This window comes from Ammospiza nelsoni, chromosome 9 (assembly GCF_027579445.1).
Source record: "Ammospiza nelsoni isolate bAmmNel1 chromosome 9, bAmmNel1.pri, whole genome shotgun sequence".
Taxonomy (NCBI): Eukaryota; Metazoa; Chordata; class Aves; order Passeriformes; family Passerellidae; genus Ammospiza; species Ammospiza nelsoni.
In genome coordinates, this window is record NC_080641.1 from 10,199,576 (window position 1) to 10,214,028 (window position 14,453).

General features: G+C 41.2%; 1 protein-coding gene across 6 annotated transcripts in view; it reads right to left on the minus strand.

Moving 5' to 3' along the window:
• RABGAP1L (RAB GTPase activating protein 1 like) overlaps window positions 1–14,453 on the minus strand; it is a 229,924-nt gene that overhangs the window by 51,218 nt on the left and 164,253 nt on the right. For 5 of the 6 annotated variants that reach the window (XR_009418983.1, XM_059478392.1, XM_059478391.1 and 2 more), the window contains one exon: window positions 6,150–6,278. Coding sequence is in view for 5 of the 6 variants with exons in the window: in XM_059478392.1 (XP_059334375.1) it covers window positions 6,150–6,278 (129 nt within the window). In the remaining variant the exon portion in view is untranslated. Of the gene's footprint in view, window positions 1–6,149; window positions 6,279–13,208; window positions 13,489–14,453 lie in introns of those variants that run through there. The other variant, XM_059478395.1, reaches the window with a different exon arrangement.

The following is a 14,453-nucleotide window of genomic DNA, read 5'->3' on the forward strand; positions in this document are numbered from 1 at the left end:
TTCTTTGAAAACTTTTACCTGCAACACTGCTCTGGTTGATGCCACTGCTCAAGTGCAAATGTCAACTAGTGACTAATACAAAGACACCAAAATACTTGTATTGAGTCAGGCTGCAGAACTACTTTAAATTGTTAAAATGTGATTATACTTAACTAATAATTATAATAACATTATATTCCTTTCCTATTGATAAAGAATTAATGACATACCTGATGTCCCCTATAATACCAACTCAGTGCAAATGAAAAAAAGACAAATCAACCAAACAAAATATAATAACTGAACAGTTTTACTAATGCTTAAACACCATGAAAATATCGCCTCACTGCTGGGAACAATGCCTGCTCACTGGAATATTAAATAAGTATTATAAGCTAAAATAAATAAACATTTCAAGCCTAAACTGCTGTTTTAAATTAACAACATTCCTTTCTATGGTGTTAACACTTATTACCAAGATTACAATCACATTTAATATCGAACTCCACTGCAGGCACTTTCATGTGATTTCCAGACGCTGGCTCATTGCAGTGCCCTACACCACAAAGCTGAGCAGAAAGAAGGAAGCTGGAGCTGCAAACAGGACAGGAATTAAAAACCATGACCCTTGTCACCAGGACAAGTGGATCTGCACTTCAGAGATAACAGCACAGACATAATAAGGCCAATTGATCATTGGCTTTTAGTAAGAAATTGCATACAAGCAGGGTTTTCTATAGATCTAAACCAAATCCTTTTCAATTTGGTTTGGCCTTTTTTGAAGAAGTTGATAAATGTGCAATTTTTAACCTGTCCTTTATACTGGAAGGTTGAATAGATATAACACTGGTAGAACCAATGCTTGTGCAGCTTCAGGGCCTTTCTGCAGTGACCTCCTTTGCTTTTCTATTGCATTTGTGTTGTCTTACTGTGATAGCAAGACCTCCAAGTATCTTGATAAGTACACATACACAGAGATAAGCACAGAGAGAGGAAATGCTCTAGAGAGAAGTGAGAGAGCAAACCAGCTATTTTTAATCCTACCCACTGAAACTCACATAAATCAACAGGTGAGTTAAACCATGCTTGTAAAAAAATCTTATCCAGATAGAAGATAACAGAGGTGGGAAGCCAGTCAGTCATCCCCGCCAGTAAGGTGTGATCTTCAAATCACCACTCTCAACTGAAAACATTTAAATGGCAACATTATAAAGTAAAGCTGCTTTAAATGTCATCAAGGAACAATTCTGGAATGAGAAGAAGCTTAGCACAGTTCCTGCCACTGCAGCCTGTTCTCCTTGACTCTGCTATTATCCACAGCCCTGGTGCCAGCTCCAGCTGTGGGTGACAGCCTTGGCAGTACAGTGAGAGATGACAAAAATGTGTGTGGTTGCTTTGCACTGGGAAAGGCACCATTTTTATTCAGGGCCAATTGCTGGTCTTACTGAAGGTGCTGAGAGCAGCAACCTCATAATGCTGCTGGGAGGCCCAATATTGTCCAGAAGGGAGATTTACATGGTTGGGAGAAACTTCTCCTAGAAAAAGTGTTTGAGATCTTTCCTGCTGCTGAGGATGGTGAAAGATGAGACCACAACTGCAGGGCCTGAGCCATGTAACAGGAGGTGTCTCTAGAGATGCTACAGAACAACCTTCCCTGTGTATCTCATCCCACATGTTCACCTCACCTTCCCTGGGCACAGGAGCACATCCCACAGGTAATTCTGAGATGTCCCCACCTATCCATCTGGTACACTCAACCTCATGGCATTTCCAGAGCTGCAATGGAACACATTCTGAATTTCCAGAGCTACCACATGCTGAATGTCAGCTCTGCTCATTTCCAAATGCCACGGGACAGTCATGGAGAACTGGCACAACTTCCTGAATTCACCGGAAAATGACAATCCAGGGAATGTTCATATGAAGTAGATCTCCCAGTGAGACTTCCTCCTGTTCCACACCTCTCCTGCCTGAAGCCAGGTGGAAGAACAGAGGAATGGGACTTCTCTATTAAAATCCAAGCTCATTACAACTTCTTTAGGACACACACACATCTGTGCAAGAGAAACTGCAAGAAGATGCAAAAGGCAACTGAGGCAGATGTTGTAAGAAGAATTTGTCAGATGTTTTCATAAAATAGCATCATTTGGATTAACTTTCATGATATTTAGAAGAGTGTCTTACTTCATTCATTCATTTATCAAATTGGGCTTCCAGAGACACAGAAAAACTTATGAAAAATCTTGTTGAGACAGGAAAATGAGGAAAGTAAGAAAACCCTCCCCAAAGCATAAGCATAAAAATCCTTCTATGATTACAAATCCAGGCTATATTATTTTTAGGCCCTATAATTTCATAGTATGAATTAGTTCAAAATGCTCTTCAACAATGGAATATGACCCAACAAGCTCTGGAGGAAAACACTACTGTTAATTCTAATTCCATTGATGTTCCCAGGGATTTACTAGTAAATGACTGAAATCCAGACCTAGTGAATAACCACAAAAAATAATTCTTAATTGAAAAAGATATTCTCTAGCACATTCTACACAGAAATTTCATTTAATAGCAGCTTTTTCCTTTGTATTTGCAGATCTACTCTTGAGAGAAAGACAGATACCAATCCTTTTTTTCCCCAAAAAGCAGTATGATAGAACTATTTCCAATACAGCACTTTCAAAATCCAAGGGTTACATCCTGAACTCACTGAAAAGTTGTGAAATTAAGGAGAAAAAGCATCAAGTAGTTTTAAATTTACCTTCTGCAGGACTAGAAAGAAGTAGCTCAGCTAAAGCTCAAGAAAAAAGTAAGCAAGGAAAGGTAGATTTTTATTACATGTTAAACTCTTGTTTTGTTTTGCAGTAATGTGGGAACAAAATTAAAAGAAACACGTGAAAAGATGCAGCTTATTACGAACCCTGGCTACAACACAGTTCTGTTTTTAAGTTTTTATGCTGAGAAATCCAAAGAAAATCCTCCATTCATCCATAAAATCCTCCAGTATTCCATTACTGTGCAATACTTGCTCTAAAACCCTCTATTGTTTAGTCTACAAGTACTAATACAGCCCACAAGCAGTGGAAAGACACACAGTGCCTCTTTCATACAACACAAAAAAGCAGTTTAAGGGTCTGGTTTGGCTTTTTTTTTAACAGAACAAATTTTGCTCCATTCAACAAGACAGACTATGCTCTTCACACAACCTCTGTGTTGCCTGGGACTCCACCACTGGTGATGAGCAAGACAAAAATCTCCTGTTTGAGCATGCCAGCTCCTGCAATTACTAGCACCTGGTGGTAAATAAATTCAATTATTCTAATGTCTAATTATAGAATCATGGACTAGTTCAGGTTGGAAGTGATCTCTGGAGGATGTCTTGTCTAAACCACCCTTTAAAGGAGAGTGACCTACAGCAGCTCGCTCAGGGCAATCTGTGTTTTGGGTGTCTTCACAGATAGAGACTCCAGAACCACAAGGGCAATGTGAAAATTGTGTATTTTATGATTGGCTTTTCGCAAATATTCAAATGAATATTATATGTGTTGTGTTAGAAAGTGATGCTGTATTAATTTTCTTAAGTAGTGTGTTAAATATAGTTTTAGGTTATAAAAAATGTTAAAATAGAAACTATGCCATGTAGGGTACTTTTTTTAAAGAAAGGACTCACAGCGAGATAGCAGCCACAGGACACCTGAATCATTCAGAGAAAGAGAATTTATTGCTCCATTATCAGAAGAAACAAACTTTTTCCCACCTTGAAGGTGCTGTTAGGATTCAGAGGAAGAAGTTGACACTGACCAGACAGAATCCTGTGTTTGAATGGAATTTATGCATCATATATGAGGTGTATGAATATGCAACAGGCTGTTGCTTTTAAGGGTTAATCCTCTGTTAATGTTGGTCCTTTTTCGGGCTTATTTTGCCCCAAAAAAGGTACCCGGACTGTCCCTAACTCTTTGTTTTTATTGTCTCATATTGTCCAAATCCAAATTGCCCAAATTATTATTACTCTAATTATATTACTATTTTTATAACCATTTTATTACTATTAAACTTCTAAAATTTTAAAAACAAGTGATTGGTGTTTTTCACAGGCAACATGTTCCTGTCCTTCCTAGACAGTACAAAAAACATGTCCAAAAGCCAATTTACTGTCAGCAGTTAAGAGGATCCTGGGACACACTGAGGACTCCAAAGCCACTGCTCCTCATCATCACCCCACACCAGAGACCATGGCCAGAGAGATGCTCCAGTGACCATGGGGATGAGTGGCACCTGTGGCAAGGGCGCAAGTCTGGGGACACAAACTCATTGAATTTAAGTTTCACCCTCCCTCCAACATGATCTTGTGCTGAGTTCCTCACATTGAGTTCCTGAAGCCTCTTACAGGATGAGTTGTATACCCAGGAAGTCAGCAGAGCCCAACTCTAATCACACCAGAGCAGCAGTTACTGACACAGCAGGAGGTGACTTCAACCTCCCTCTTTTTCCCACCCCTGACAGTCCAAAATCTTGGCTCTGAATTCTCCCTCCTTTTCAGTAATTCCTACTAATCCCCACACACTTCTCTAACACACAGGGGGTGACTTGACTCCACGTTTGCTACACTCACCTGAGCTTTTCTCTTAACCAGAATCCAGTGTGTGAAATCCTGTGTATGCAGTGAAATAAATCTGTCAAACCCTACCCCTCCCTGTCAACTAACAGTTCAGAATGTCACACTTTTCCCACAGCTGGCCCCAGGTGCTGAACCCTGAGCACTGAGCATCAGGTGCATTTCAAATGCCTCAGGTGCATTTAAAAATACTCTCCCAATAAAGCACATCACATACACACACATTCAACACTAAATGAAAAACTAATAACAAATAACATCATGTGGTATACAATATAATGCACAAGAAAAGGAGAAAGGCATGAGAAAATTGACAAATAGTTCTTCCAATAGGTACCATGAAGACTTCTACTTCAACCTCTCATGAGAAAATAAACACTGAGTAAGTAGCATAAAGATACTGTACTTGCTAAGTACAGTAATTCTCCTGTACTTGCTAAGTCCTTAAATTACTCATCTTCAACAACCAAGCAGAGGAAATACTAAACATCAAACTGCAGCCTTGTACTCACAAATAGTCTCTTTCAGCAGCAGAGTTGATATTCAAGTACAATTTTACTAAAACATTTGTACAGATCTTCTTTTCCTTGGCTGGAATAAGCATTCAGATGGCAAGGCCTATTTTTTCACAAGATCAGTGTTTTAACCAGAAGGGAAAAAGCCCTTGCTTAATAAATGATGAAATAAAGCAGCACAAAGGAAATTAACAAATATATTGAGAGAGATAAAAAGAGGCAGAGTGTTGCAGGAACATTCTTCCTAGTGGGAAGTTCTCTGTGCATCACTGGGCCACATCAAACATGCACTTCCCATCAGAGCTCACATTCCAAGAAATTACTAAAACACTTTTTCTCCATGATCAAACATTAAGCCCCCCCATAGCAATACATATTTCAATAAAAAAAAAAAAAATCCAGGACCTTCCAAATGACCACTTTATGAACCTCTGCAGCCATTTTAAACAGGTTTCCACCCTCAACAGCTTACAGTTATGCTTCTCTAATTTTGTTCAAGTCCACTACTTGTAGTCAGTAAGTTCAGAGTAGCCTGACTTCTGACAGCAGAATCTTGGGTAAGGTAGAATATAAAAACATATTCTGTCTTGGTAAGCTTGATATACAAACAAAACTCATTTCTACCTCAATTCAAGTGTATTATACACAGCACTCAGCAGATTAACAGCTTCTGAGTAAAACAAATAATATCTGAGCTTTGTTTGCATGATTATCCTACAGTGATTAATTGGTTTACTGCAGTGACTGTTTATAAAACAAATAAGGAATTAGTGAGTTTTGATAATTGTTGATGATGCACCATTTTTCTGTTTTAATTATTAGTTTGTACCCAAGTAGACAAAGAGAGAAAAGGTCACAGATTCACTTTCTTTAAAGACAGAAGGTGTGTGAGTAATTATACAAACATATATAACAGCAATAAAGCAGTGATTTAATTTCTTTACTTTCCACATGCTACTGCCATTCTTAACGTTGCATTTTACTCCTTCTGTAGAGTAGGAACTCCTGGCTGAATGAGAAGCAATGAAGTACATCCTTACCTTGATATTGCAAGCTTGTTCCATGAGTCTCCGGGCGTTCTCCTCAGCTCTGTACCTCTTGGGCAACTGAACCCTGAAGAATTTTAAAGCTCCTTCAAAATCAGCCTGGAGAAGGTCCTCTTTGGAGGTCTGCAATCAAACACAGGGAACTACAGTAAACCCTGGGAACACGCAGTCACGCTCTTCTACTTGATTTGTCATTTACTGGATGCATTCCAGACCACCAATATTCACATTAGCTCTAAGTCATCCTCCTTGAAATCAGCTCTTTTAACTCTGCTTCATAAAACAGAGGCAAAAGCCCATCCAAGGAATCCTAGGCAGGGCAGCATGGAGGACTGCAACATGGGAATGGATTTTATTCCTCTATACCTGCCAGGTAAGAAAGGGATTCTGGCTCAGCCTGTCAAGATGTCAGTGAAGAGAAAAAAACAAAACAAAACCAACAAGCAAACAACCAAAACCTATGAGAAATTCCTATATTTCCTGGAAAGCTTGTGCATTAGTCCATTACTGATTCTCATGGTACTGCCTTAAAAAGACAAAGTACATATATTTAATGTATATATAGTCACAGACATGAAAAGCAGAAGCACATGATTCATATAAAGCATCAGCAAGTCAATGTGCTGAAGTCTGTGACACAATTTCTCAAAGAACACCGTGCCAGAAAACATTCTACACGTTTATTTCTACATCTGCCATACTCCTGGACCTCTCAGTGGTATGAAGTCTAAAAGCTCAAAAGATGTTACACATTCACCATGAATCCACTTCAGTCCCTGACAGAGCCATGTGATTCACAGGGACAGATGTATCCATCCTCCAGGTTACCGAGACCTGCACCAAGAGTTCAGAAGGTACAAATCCCAAGCCTTGGGATAGTTCCTTTAAATGATTCACAGAAACTGAAGATCTTGACAAGACATTCAGGACATCATCTCAAAAATGCGAATTTCAAGGGTTTTAGCCCAGAAAAAGTAAACAAAATTCTGTCAACATAGGTACTCATATGGTGGAGATCTACACCATGTAATGTGTGTAACTGCAAATACCTCAGCAGCAACACAGGCACTTTTGGTTAAGGTTAATTTTGGTTAATTGCTGAATTAATTGCTCATGTACCACCACCACCACTATTTCCATGTATGCCAACATTTCCATGTGAGCATCCTCTGCTTTTCATGAGGAACAAACACCCAGTGTCATTTTTTGCCTCATTACACACAGTGGGTACATTACACACACATCTGTTCAAAGTTTGATTCTTAACTGTGTTGTTATCCACTTGAATCCAGAGAATCCCACAGTGGCTTGGGCTGAAAGGGACCTTAAAGGCCACCTCATTCCAACCCCCTGCCATTACAGGGACACCTTCCACCATTCCAAGCTGCTCCAAGCCCCATCCAACCTGGCCTTGGACATTTCCACAGGTGGGGCAGTCACAGATTCTCTGGGCAACCTCTGCAGAGGGCCTCCCCATCTTCACAGGGAAGAATTTCTTCCCAATATCTAATCTAACCCAGTCCTCTGGCAATTTGAAGCCGTTGTCCCTTGTCCTGTCACTCCAGGCCCTTTTCCAGTCCGTGTCCAGCTCTGTTCTTTTCTTTCCTTATTGAGTTCACCCAAGATCTGCTTGATCCTCCTCTTGTTCACTGCTGAAGAAGCTGCTGGGTCATCACTGCAAGGACCCAGGAAAAGCTGCCTTGGGGGTATTGATGAGAAACAAACCATCAGCACCCCCAAGTGCTTCAGCTTTACAAACCATCCCATCTGATCCTGTCCACAGCCATGACATGTTCAGCTTTACAAACCATCCCATCTGATCCTGTCCACAATCACGAAATCTTCACCTTTACGAACTATCCCATCTGAATCTGTCCACATTCACCTTTACAAATCATCTCATCTGATCCCATGCACAACCAGAAATGTTCAGCTTTACAAACTATCCCATCTGATCCTGGCCACAATCATGAAATGTTCACCTTTACAAACCATCCCATCCACAATCATGAAATGTTCAGCTTTACAAACCATCCCATCTGATTCTGTCCACAATCGTTGGCAGCTGCACAACTTGGCTGAGGCCCAATCTGATGAGGCTGAAGTGTTGACAGAAAGCTGGGTATGGGATGAATTAGATCCACCATGGCCAACATCACACTTACCCTGGATGAGTCTTCCTGAGGCTGTCAATGCTCCTGCCACACTTAAAGCCAGATCACTGGGCTGGTTGTTGGAAGCTGTTGAGTGTGGTGGGAGCAGCTGGTTGTGCCCAGCACCTCTGCCAAACCCATGCTGGAACCCAAGGGCTTCCAGGGAAGTTCAGTGGATAACAGTGGTGGAAAAGCAGTAAAGGTTTCATGGGATCATAGAATTGTTAAGGTTGGAAAAGCCCTCTAAGATCATCAAGCCCAAGCATTTACCCAGAACTGCCAAGTCCACTGCTAAACCATGCTCCTAAGTGCCACATTTGCACATCTTTGGAATTCTTTCATCACTTCCCCAGGCAACCTGTTACAATACCTGAGCACCCCTCCAGTGAAGAAATTTTTACTACTGTCCCGAAAAATCTATTTTGACACCCAGCTCATCTTTGTTCCTTTGTTCTCAGCCATGCTGGTATCTGCCATCACTAAACAATTCAAACAGACTTCCCAATTACACTGCCAATTTGCCTTCTTGGGATGCTCCTGCACATCCAATCCCCTCCCTTTACAGAAATTCTATGTAAAACATTTCAAATCAGATTTATTTTTCCCAGGCCTCTGCTTAAATCATTGTCATAGTACTATTTTTACCAGTCCTCAACAAATTACATTTATTAAACTGTAATATTTGACAACTTCAAGTTCTCCATGCTGAAAAATCTGTAGTCAAATAAAATCCCGTAAGATCATGGAACTAAGAACTTCTCTAACAGAGTTTGCTGAACTAATATTATAGTTGTGAAAACTGCAAACCATCAAATTGTACAAGTTGATTAAATGAGTGATAGAGCTCAGGCATGTCAGTTCCTTCCACTTCACTGAAAATATTTTCATTTCCTTAAAATCATCTGTTCATCAAAATACTAGTTTCACAAGAAAACTATTAAATCCCAAGAAAAAAAGTGAAAAAAAGAAATTTTGGCACCCCAGGACTCACATTTCTTGACGTTTTGTGACTTTAATCAATAAATTATAAAGATTCCTCTGGAAACTTCTGGCAGCTGTTTGAAAGGCAGAGATTTGTAAATCCTTGGTTGAAGTCACTCAACTCCTGAAACTCATCAACAGCTGATTTCTAAACAGCTGATTTCTCTTACTAAACAATCTGTAAGTTTAATGAGTTAATCATTAAAGTTTGGCAGGTGCATTGAATTTTTGTGCATTTGGGAACTTCAGGAAAGTTTTTATTATTATGTATGTTATTTTAAAATAAACATATTTTTGATTAAAATATATTTTTAAACCCAAGCAAATAAAGAGAGTCAATTATGACACCAAGGCTCTGTTTGCATTCTAGGGTTTGACTAAGTATGTTCTCAAATGTTCTTCCCACATCACTTAAGTATTTCAATACAGTCATAAAATTATCTTGAATGAGTTGAAAATTAGGAAAAGCCCTTTCCCAAAAGTATCAGCAAAGCTTTCAAATCTAAAGGTAAAGTTTGGAAAAACAGCAAATGTTCAAAAAGCAAGAACAGAACTTGAAAGCCTTAAATGATGCTAATTATTTTTTTTAGTTATTTTTTTTTAGTAAATAAACTACTACTTTCCCCAAAATATTTAAGAAACTGTGATTAAGACAAAGGGAAAAGCCTTAGATTTTTTTCTTTAATTTAATTTCTCTGCCTTGAATTATTAATCCTGCAGCTTCATTTATTACTGACTCTATCAAAACTCCTATTCCCTCCTGGGAACCAACATAGTAGAAGAAATTTTGGATGAACCACACTGCACATCCTTAACTTAGTTCTTCCTCCTTCGTAAAAACAGATGAAAATTACTTATTTCCATGGAATTTTGGTATCTGTTTAGATTACTGTAGAATGTCAGTGAGCATAAACCACCTGTTTTACACTTTATTGAACATGTGTCAGAAATGAGGCCAAGAAGTTGAAGACTGAAAAGAACCTGGCCATACTTTACTAATAAATTTGCTTCTGGCACACTCAAAATATTTGTAAGCATCCTCCAATTTTACAGTATTTATATATATAAACATGAAATTTATGAATATATATATTCATACATGTATATGTTTATATACCTATACACAAATATATTTATGTTTATATATAAAATACATACATATCTCTATGTACATAAAATGTATAAATGTATATACATATATTTATATATATAAATATATGTACATACAATATTTATTTACATAAATATATGTAGCATAAATTATATATAATATGATATTATAAATCTATATATTATATATATATAAATAATATATATATATATATAATATATATAATATATAAGTATCTTTTGTTATTTAATGCCTATAACGCAGAGATTTTAACTTCTTAAACAAACTTTCTGGTTTTAACTTCTTAAAGAAGATACACAGATAGATAAAAGCATGTTCTCTGTGCCATAACCAGAGAAAAAATCAGTAAAACCAAGGTACACAAGCTATTTATTGCTGACCCAGAGTGCAGTGCTGCATGCTGCAGGACTTTGCTCTGTGCTGCCCCTTGACAGGAGCCACAGAGCTGAGAGCTGCCCAGTGAAATTTACATTTCACAGAGAAAGTGTAAAACCCCTGACCTTCTGTGCTGGGTAAACTCGGGCTCCAGGCCTGCACAAGTTTGGTGGGCAAAACTGTGCTGCAGTAACATCAGAACACACTTCTAGGGCAATACACCAAACTCCTTTGCTGGCATCTTTTATGCTGTATTATCAAACACTTATTTTCCTAAATTAAATCCATGCCCTCTGTTAACACACTGGTACAAAAATGCTGTGGAAAAAATACAAACAACACCTCAAGGTTTGTGAGTGGAGAGCTGGGATCTACAACCACAGCACTGATCTTGTGCACACTCAGTGAATCCCTCTTCAGCCCTGCCTTTCTATGCAGCTCCAAACTGACACGGCAAAGTTCATTCTGCCACACACAGAACTGACGCAGGTGGGTAAGAAAATCTCCTGGCTTCACCCACTCTGGGTCATTCCAAAGGGAGCAAACCCCCAGAACTGGTGCTGTTCTACTGCCCACAAGTGTGGTCAGGTAGGAGGTGATCAGAATTTTTCTAAGACTGGCACAGAGGTTCTAGATTGTATTTATCACATAACACTGCAACGACACATGCTCTACCCAACCCAGGCATTTATTCCCAAAACCGCAGCAGAGAGAGAAGCTATGCATATTAAAAAAAAAGAAAAAAAGTGTTTAATTTTATGAAACACTGATGTTTTGAAGGATCTTCAGTACTGATTAAAGTACAAATTCCTGGTCCTTAGAGATGTCTCATTTTTAACATATTATCAGAACACAGTCTCTCCTTTCTGAGAAGGGTGTGTGTCAAAAGGCCTGTTGTCAGGACAGGCACATTTGACTAATAAAGCCTGACAGGGAATCACATTGACTCTGCAAGTCAAGTCTCTCTCATGACACAAAGCACTATTTGTGTTATTTTACCTTTTCACACTCTTTATTTCCTTTTAATAAACAATACTATGCCACTCAGCAAAGCCAAACTGCCTGAAGATGAGGGATGTCAAATTGCCTGGTGTTTCCATGGGCCAGATACAAAGCCTGGTTAAGTCAGGTGAAAAAGAGCTGGGTGGTTTTGTCTCTGCTTTCCTTAGAGCTCATCACAGCACAATTCAGGGTGATCTGGCAGCCCTTGCCCAAGAAACCATCAGCAGGATGAGTGTTTTTGTACACTGGGAGATAACTGGAATAATGATAACACACCCAGCAGCTCAAACCATGCATCATCAGGGACTAGACACAGTTCTACAAGTGACTGTAAATCCCCAGATCCAGCTGCACTCTAGCAATGTGAATTTTTTATTTTTATTTGATATCTCCTAGAGCAGGGACACAGTGTTCCAAGCGCCCACGCTGTCTGTACCACTGAACAGGTTGTAACACACAGAGCACATGGATTCCTGTGGATCCTGAGCAGCACCAAGGATGGGTTCAGCAGGATGAAAAAAATGGACAGGTCACTGCATATAGCCACAATATGGGTGTGGGGATAAAGGAAAGGCACCATAGGAAATGAGGGGGAGCAGGAAAGGACTGTGTTCCCATGGATCACACAGAAATGCCATTCTGGTGTGCCAGGCCAGGGACAGAGCTGCAGCCAGGTGTGGTTACAGCACCCTGAGCAGACACAGCCAGGTACAAGCACTGACTCCCAGATTTGCCACTCTTTTATAGGCTTGAGGCTGCTTTGTACAGCAGCAGAAATGATAAAAGCGTGTTCTCTGTGCCATAGCATGGCACACCAACTGCAGGCACCCCCCACACAGACAGCATTTGCCATGATGGATGAAAACACCCTTAACAATTTATTTCCCAGATCATTCTACACAGGCATTTTCAACTTTTTTACATACTGTCAACTGTCTTTCCAAAACCAAACACAGAAACAGATGAAAGCCAAAATGCATCACCACAGCCTGATTTAAATGATGAGTCTTTAAAGCCAATCTATGATGTGAAAAGTATAAAATCTGAAATGCTGACCATTAATGCACTTGGTGTCAGTACCTAGAAGGTGACTGGGCACACTGCTTATCTGGAATCATTACTGAGAACAAAAGCACTCAGGGATTTAGAAAAGATGGTTTTTTTATGATTCAGCCCGGGGTGATGATCCTTCAAGCTAGTTAAGGAGTGGCACTGGTCCCCATTAGCAGGACTAGAGTCCAGCCTTGCTGAGCTAACATCAGAGAGAAGGACTCAGTGCTTAAGAGATGGATTATGAAGAGCTGAGAGAAAAAAACAGGAGCCCTCTCATCCCTCCTGGGGGCAGAGGCAGGGTTGGGAGGGTGAATGGCCAATTCCCAAGGAATTCATTTCATGAAAAGGTGATCTCACCGCAAGCAGCCGAGGCACAAAGAGGCGATGCCCCATGCCCAGAAGTTCCAGCACCCGACACGCGTATTCATTCACCAGCTTGCTCCTCTCGTCGTGCATGTCCTGGGACTTCTTGGCAGGTGGGGTGAGCTTGGGAGCCGGGCTTTTGCAAGGTACCCCTTCTTCCATGAGCAGCAAGTAGTAAGAATCCAGAGTGAGAAGAACAGGCTTTATGAACGGCAATTTCCAAAAGTGCAAGATGAGGAGAGCCAGCCTCCAGTCTCTGGAATGGGTTTGGATGGCTGCTCCAGCAACGCCCCTTTAGCCTCTTAGGAGGAGAAAAGCATCTTTGCTAAGAATCAAGGAAAAATATGATCCACCGTGCTGGCTCAGCCAGAGTCCGAAGGAGATTTGAAAAACAAACCAGAGAAACCATGGATCTAAAAATGCACATAAAAAGCAGGAAAATGGCAGGGAACGAGCACGGACGGAGCAGCTGTGCTGGGAGCAGAGCAAGGGCGAGCGGCGGGGGCTCAGTGCGGGTGTGCGGGAGCCGGGAAGGGCAGCAGAGCCCGGGCAGTTGTGAGGCTGCACAGAGAAAAGGATGAGCTCATTGCAATCCCGCTCCCACAGCTCAGCATCAGCCACGAACGGGTGGGAAAGGGGGGCTGGGAGCAGCAGGAGGAGGGGAAACAGGAGAAGGAGGAGGAGGAGGAGGGGGTGCCTGGGCACCGGGAGCCTCTCAGGGGGAGAATGCCGTAATAAGAAACCAATAGTGAGCACGGACGGACGGACGGCTCCCACCCTCCGCCAGCTCGCTGCTGGGCTCTCTCTGTTCCATCAGCAGCACATCAGCCGCATCCTTTCAGGCTCCTTTAGCGGGGAGGGATCGGCCTCCCAGCCGATGGAATCGCTCGTACATGCAGCCTGCTTGGCAATGATGAAACAGCCACGGGGTGGGTGGGGCAGGGCACCCCAACCCTGCCAATGGCCACCGGAGTGGGGCCAGGCTGGGGGGATGCGCCCGGGGAGTCACACACAGCCCAGCCCGTCTGTGGCTGAAACTCAGTCATGTAAAACACCAGCGCTGCGCTCTCGGGAGGTGCTTCTAATCCCGGAGGCGATGGGCACACAGGGAGTGATGTCAGCACATGCGTTTGCATGGATTCTAGAAAAGCGGCGCACGTTTGTGAGCAGAATGCAATGATGTCACACCTGGAGCGGCCCGGGCACCTCCCTGTGCCGAGCACGGCCCACCTGCCTCGG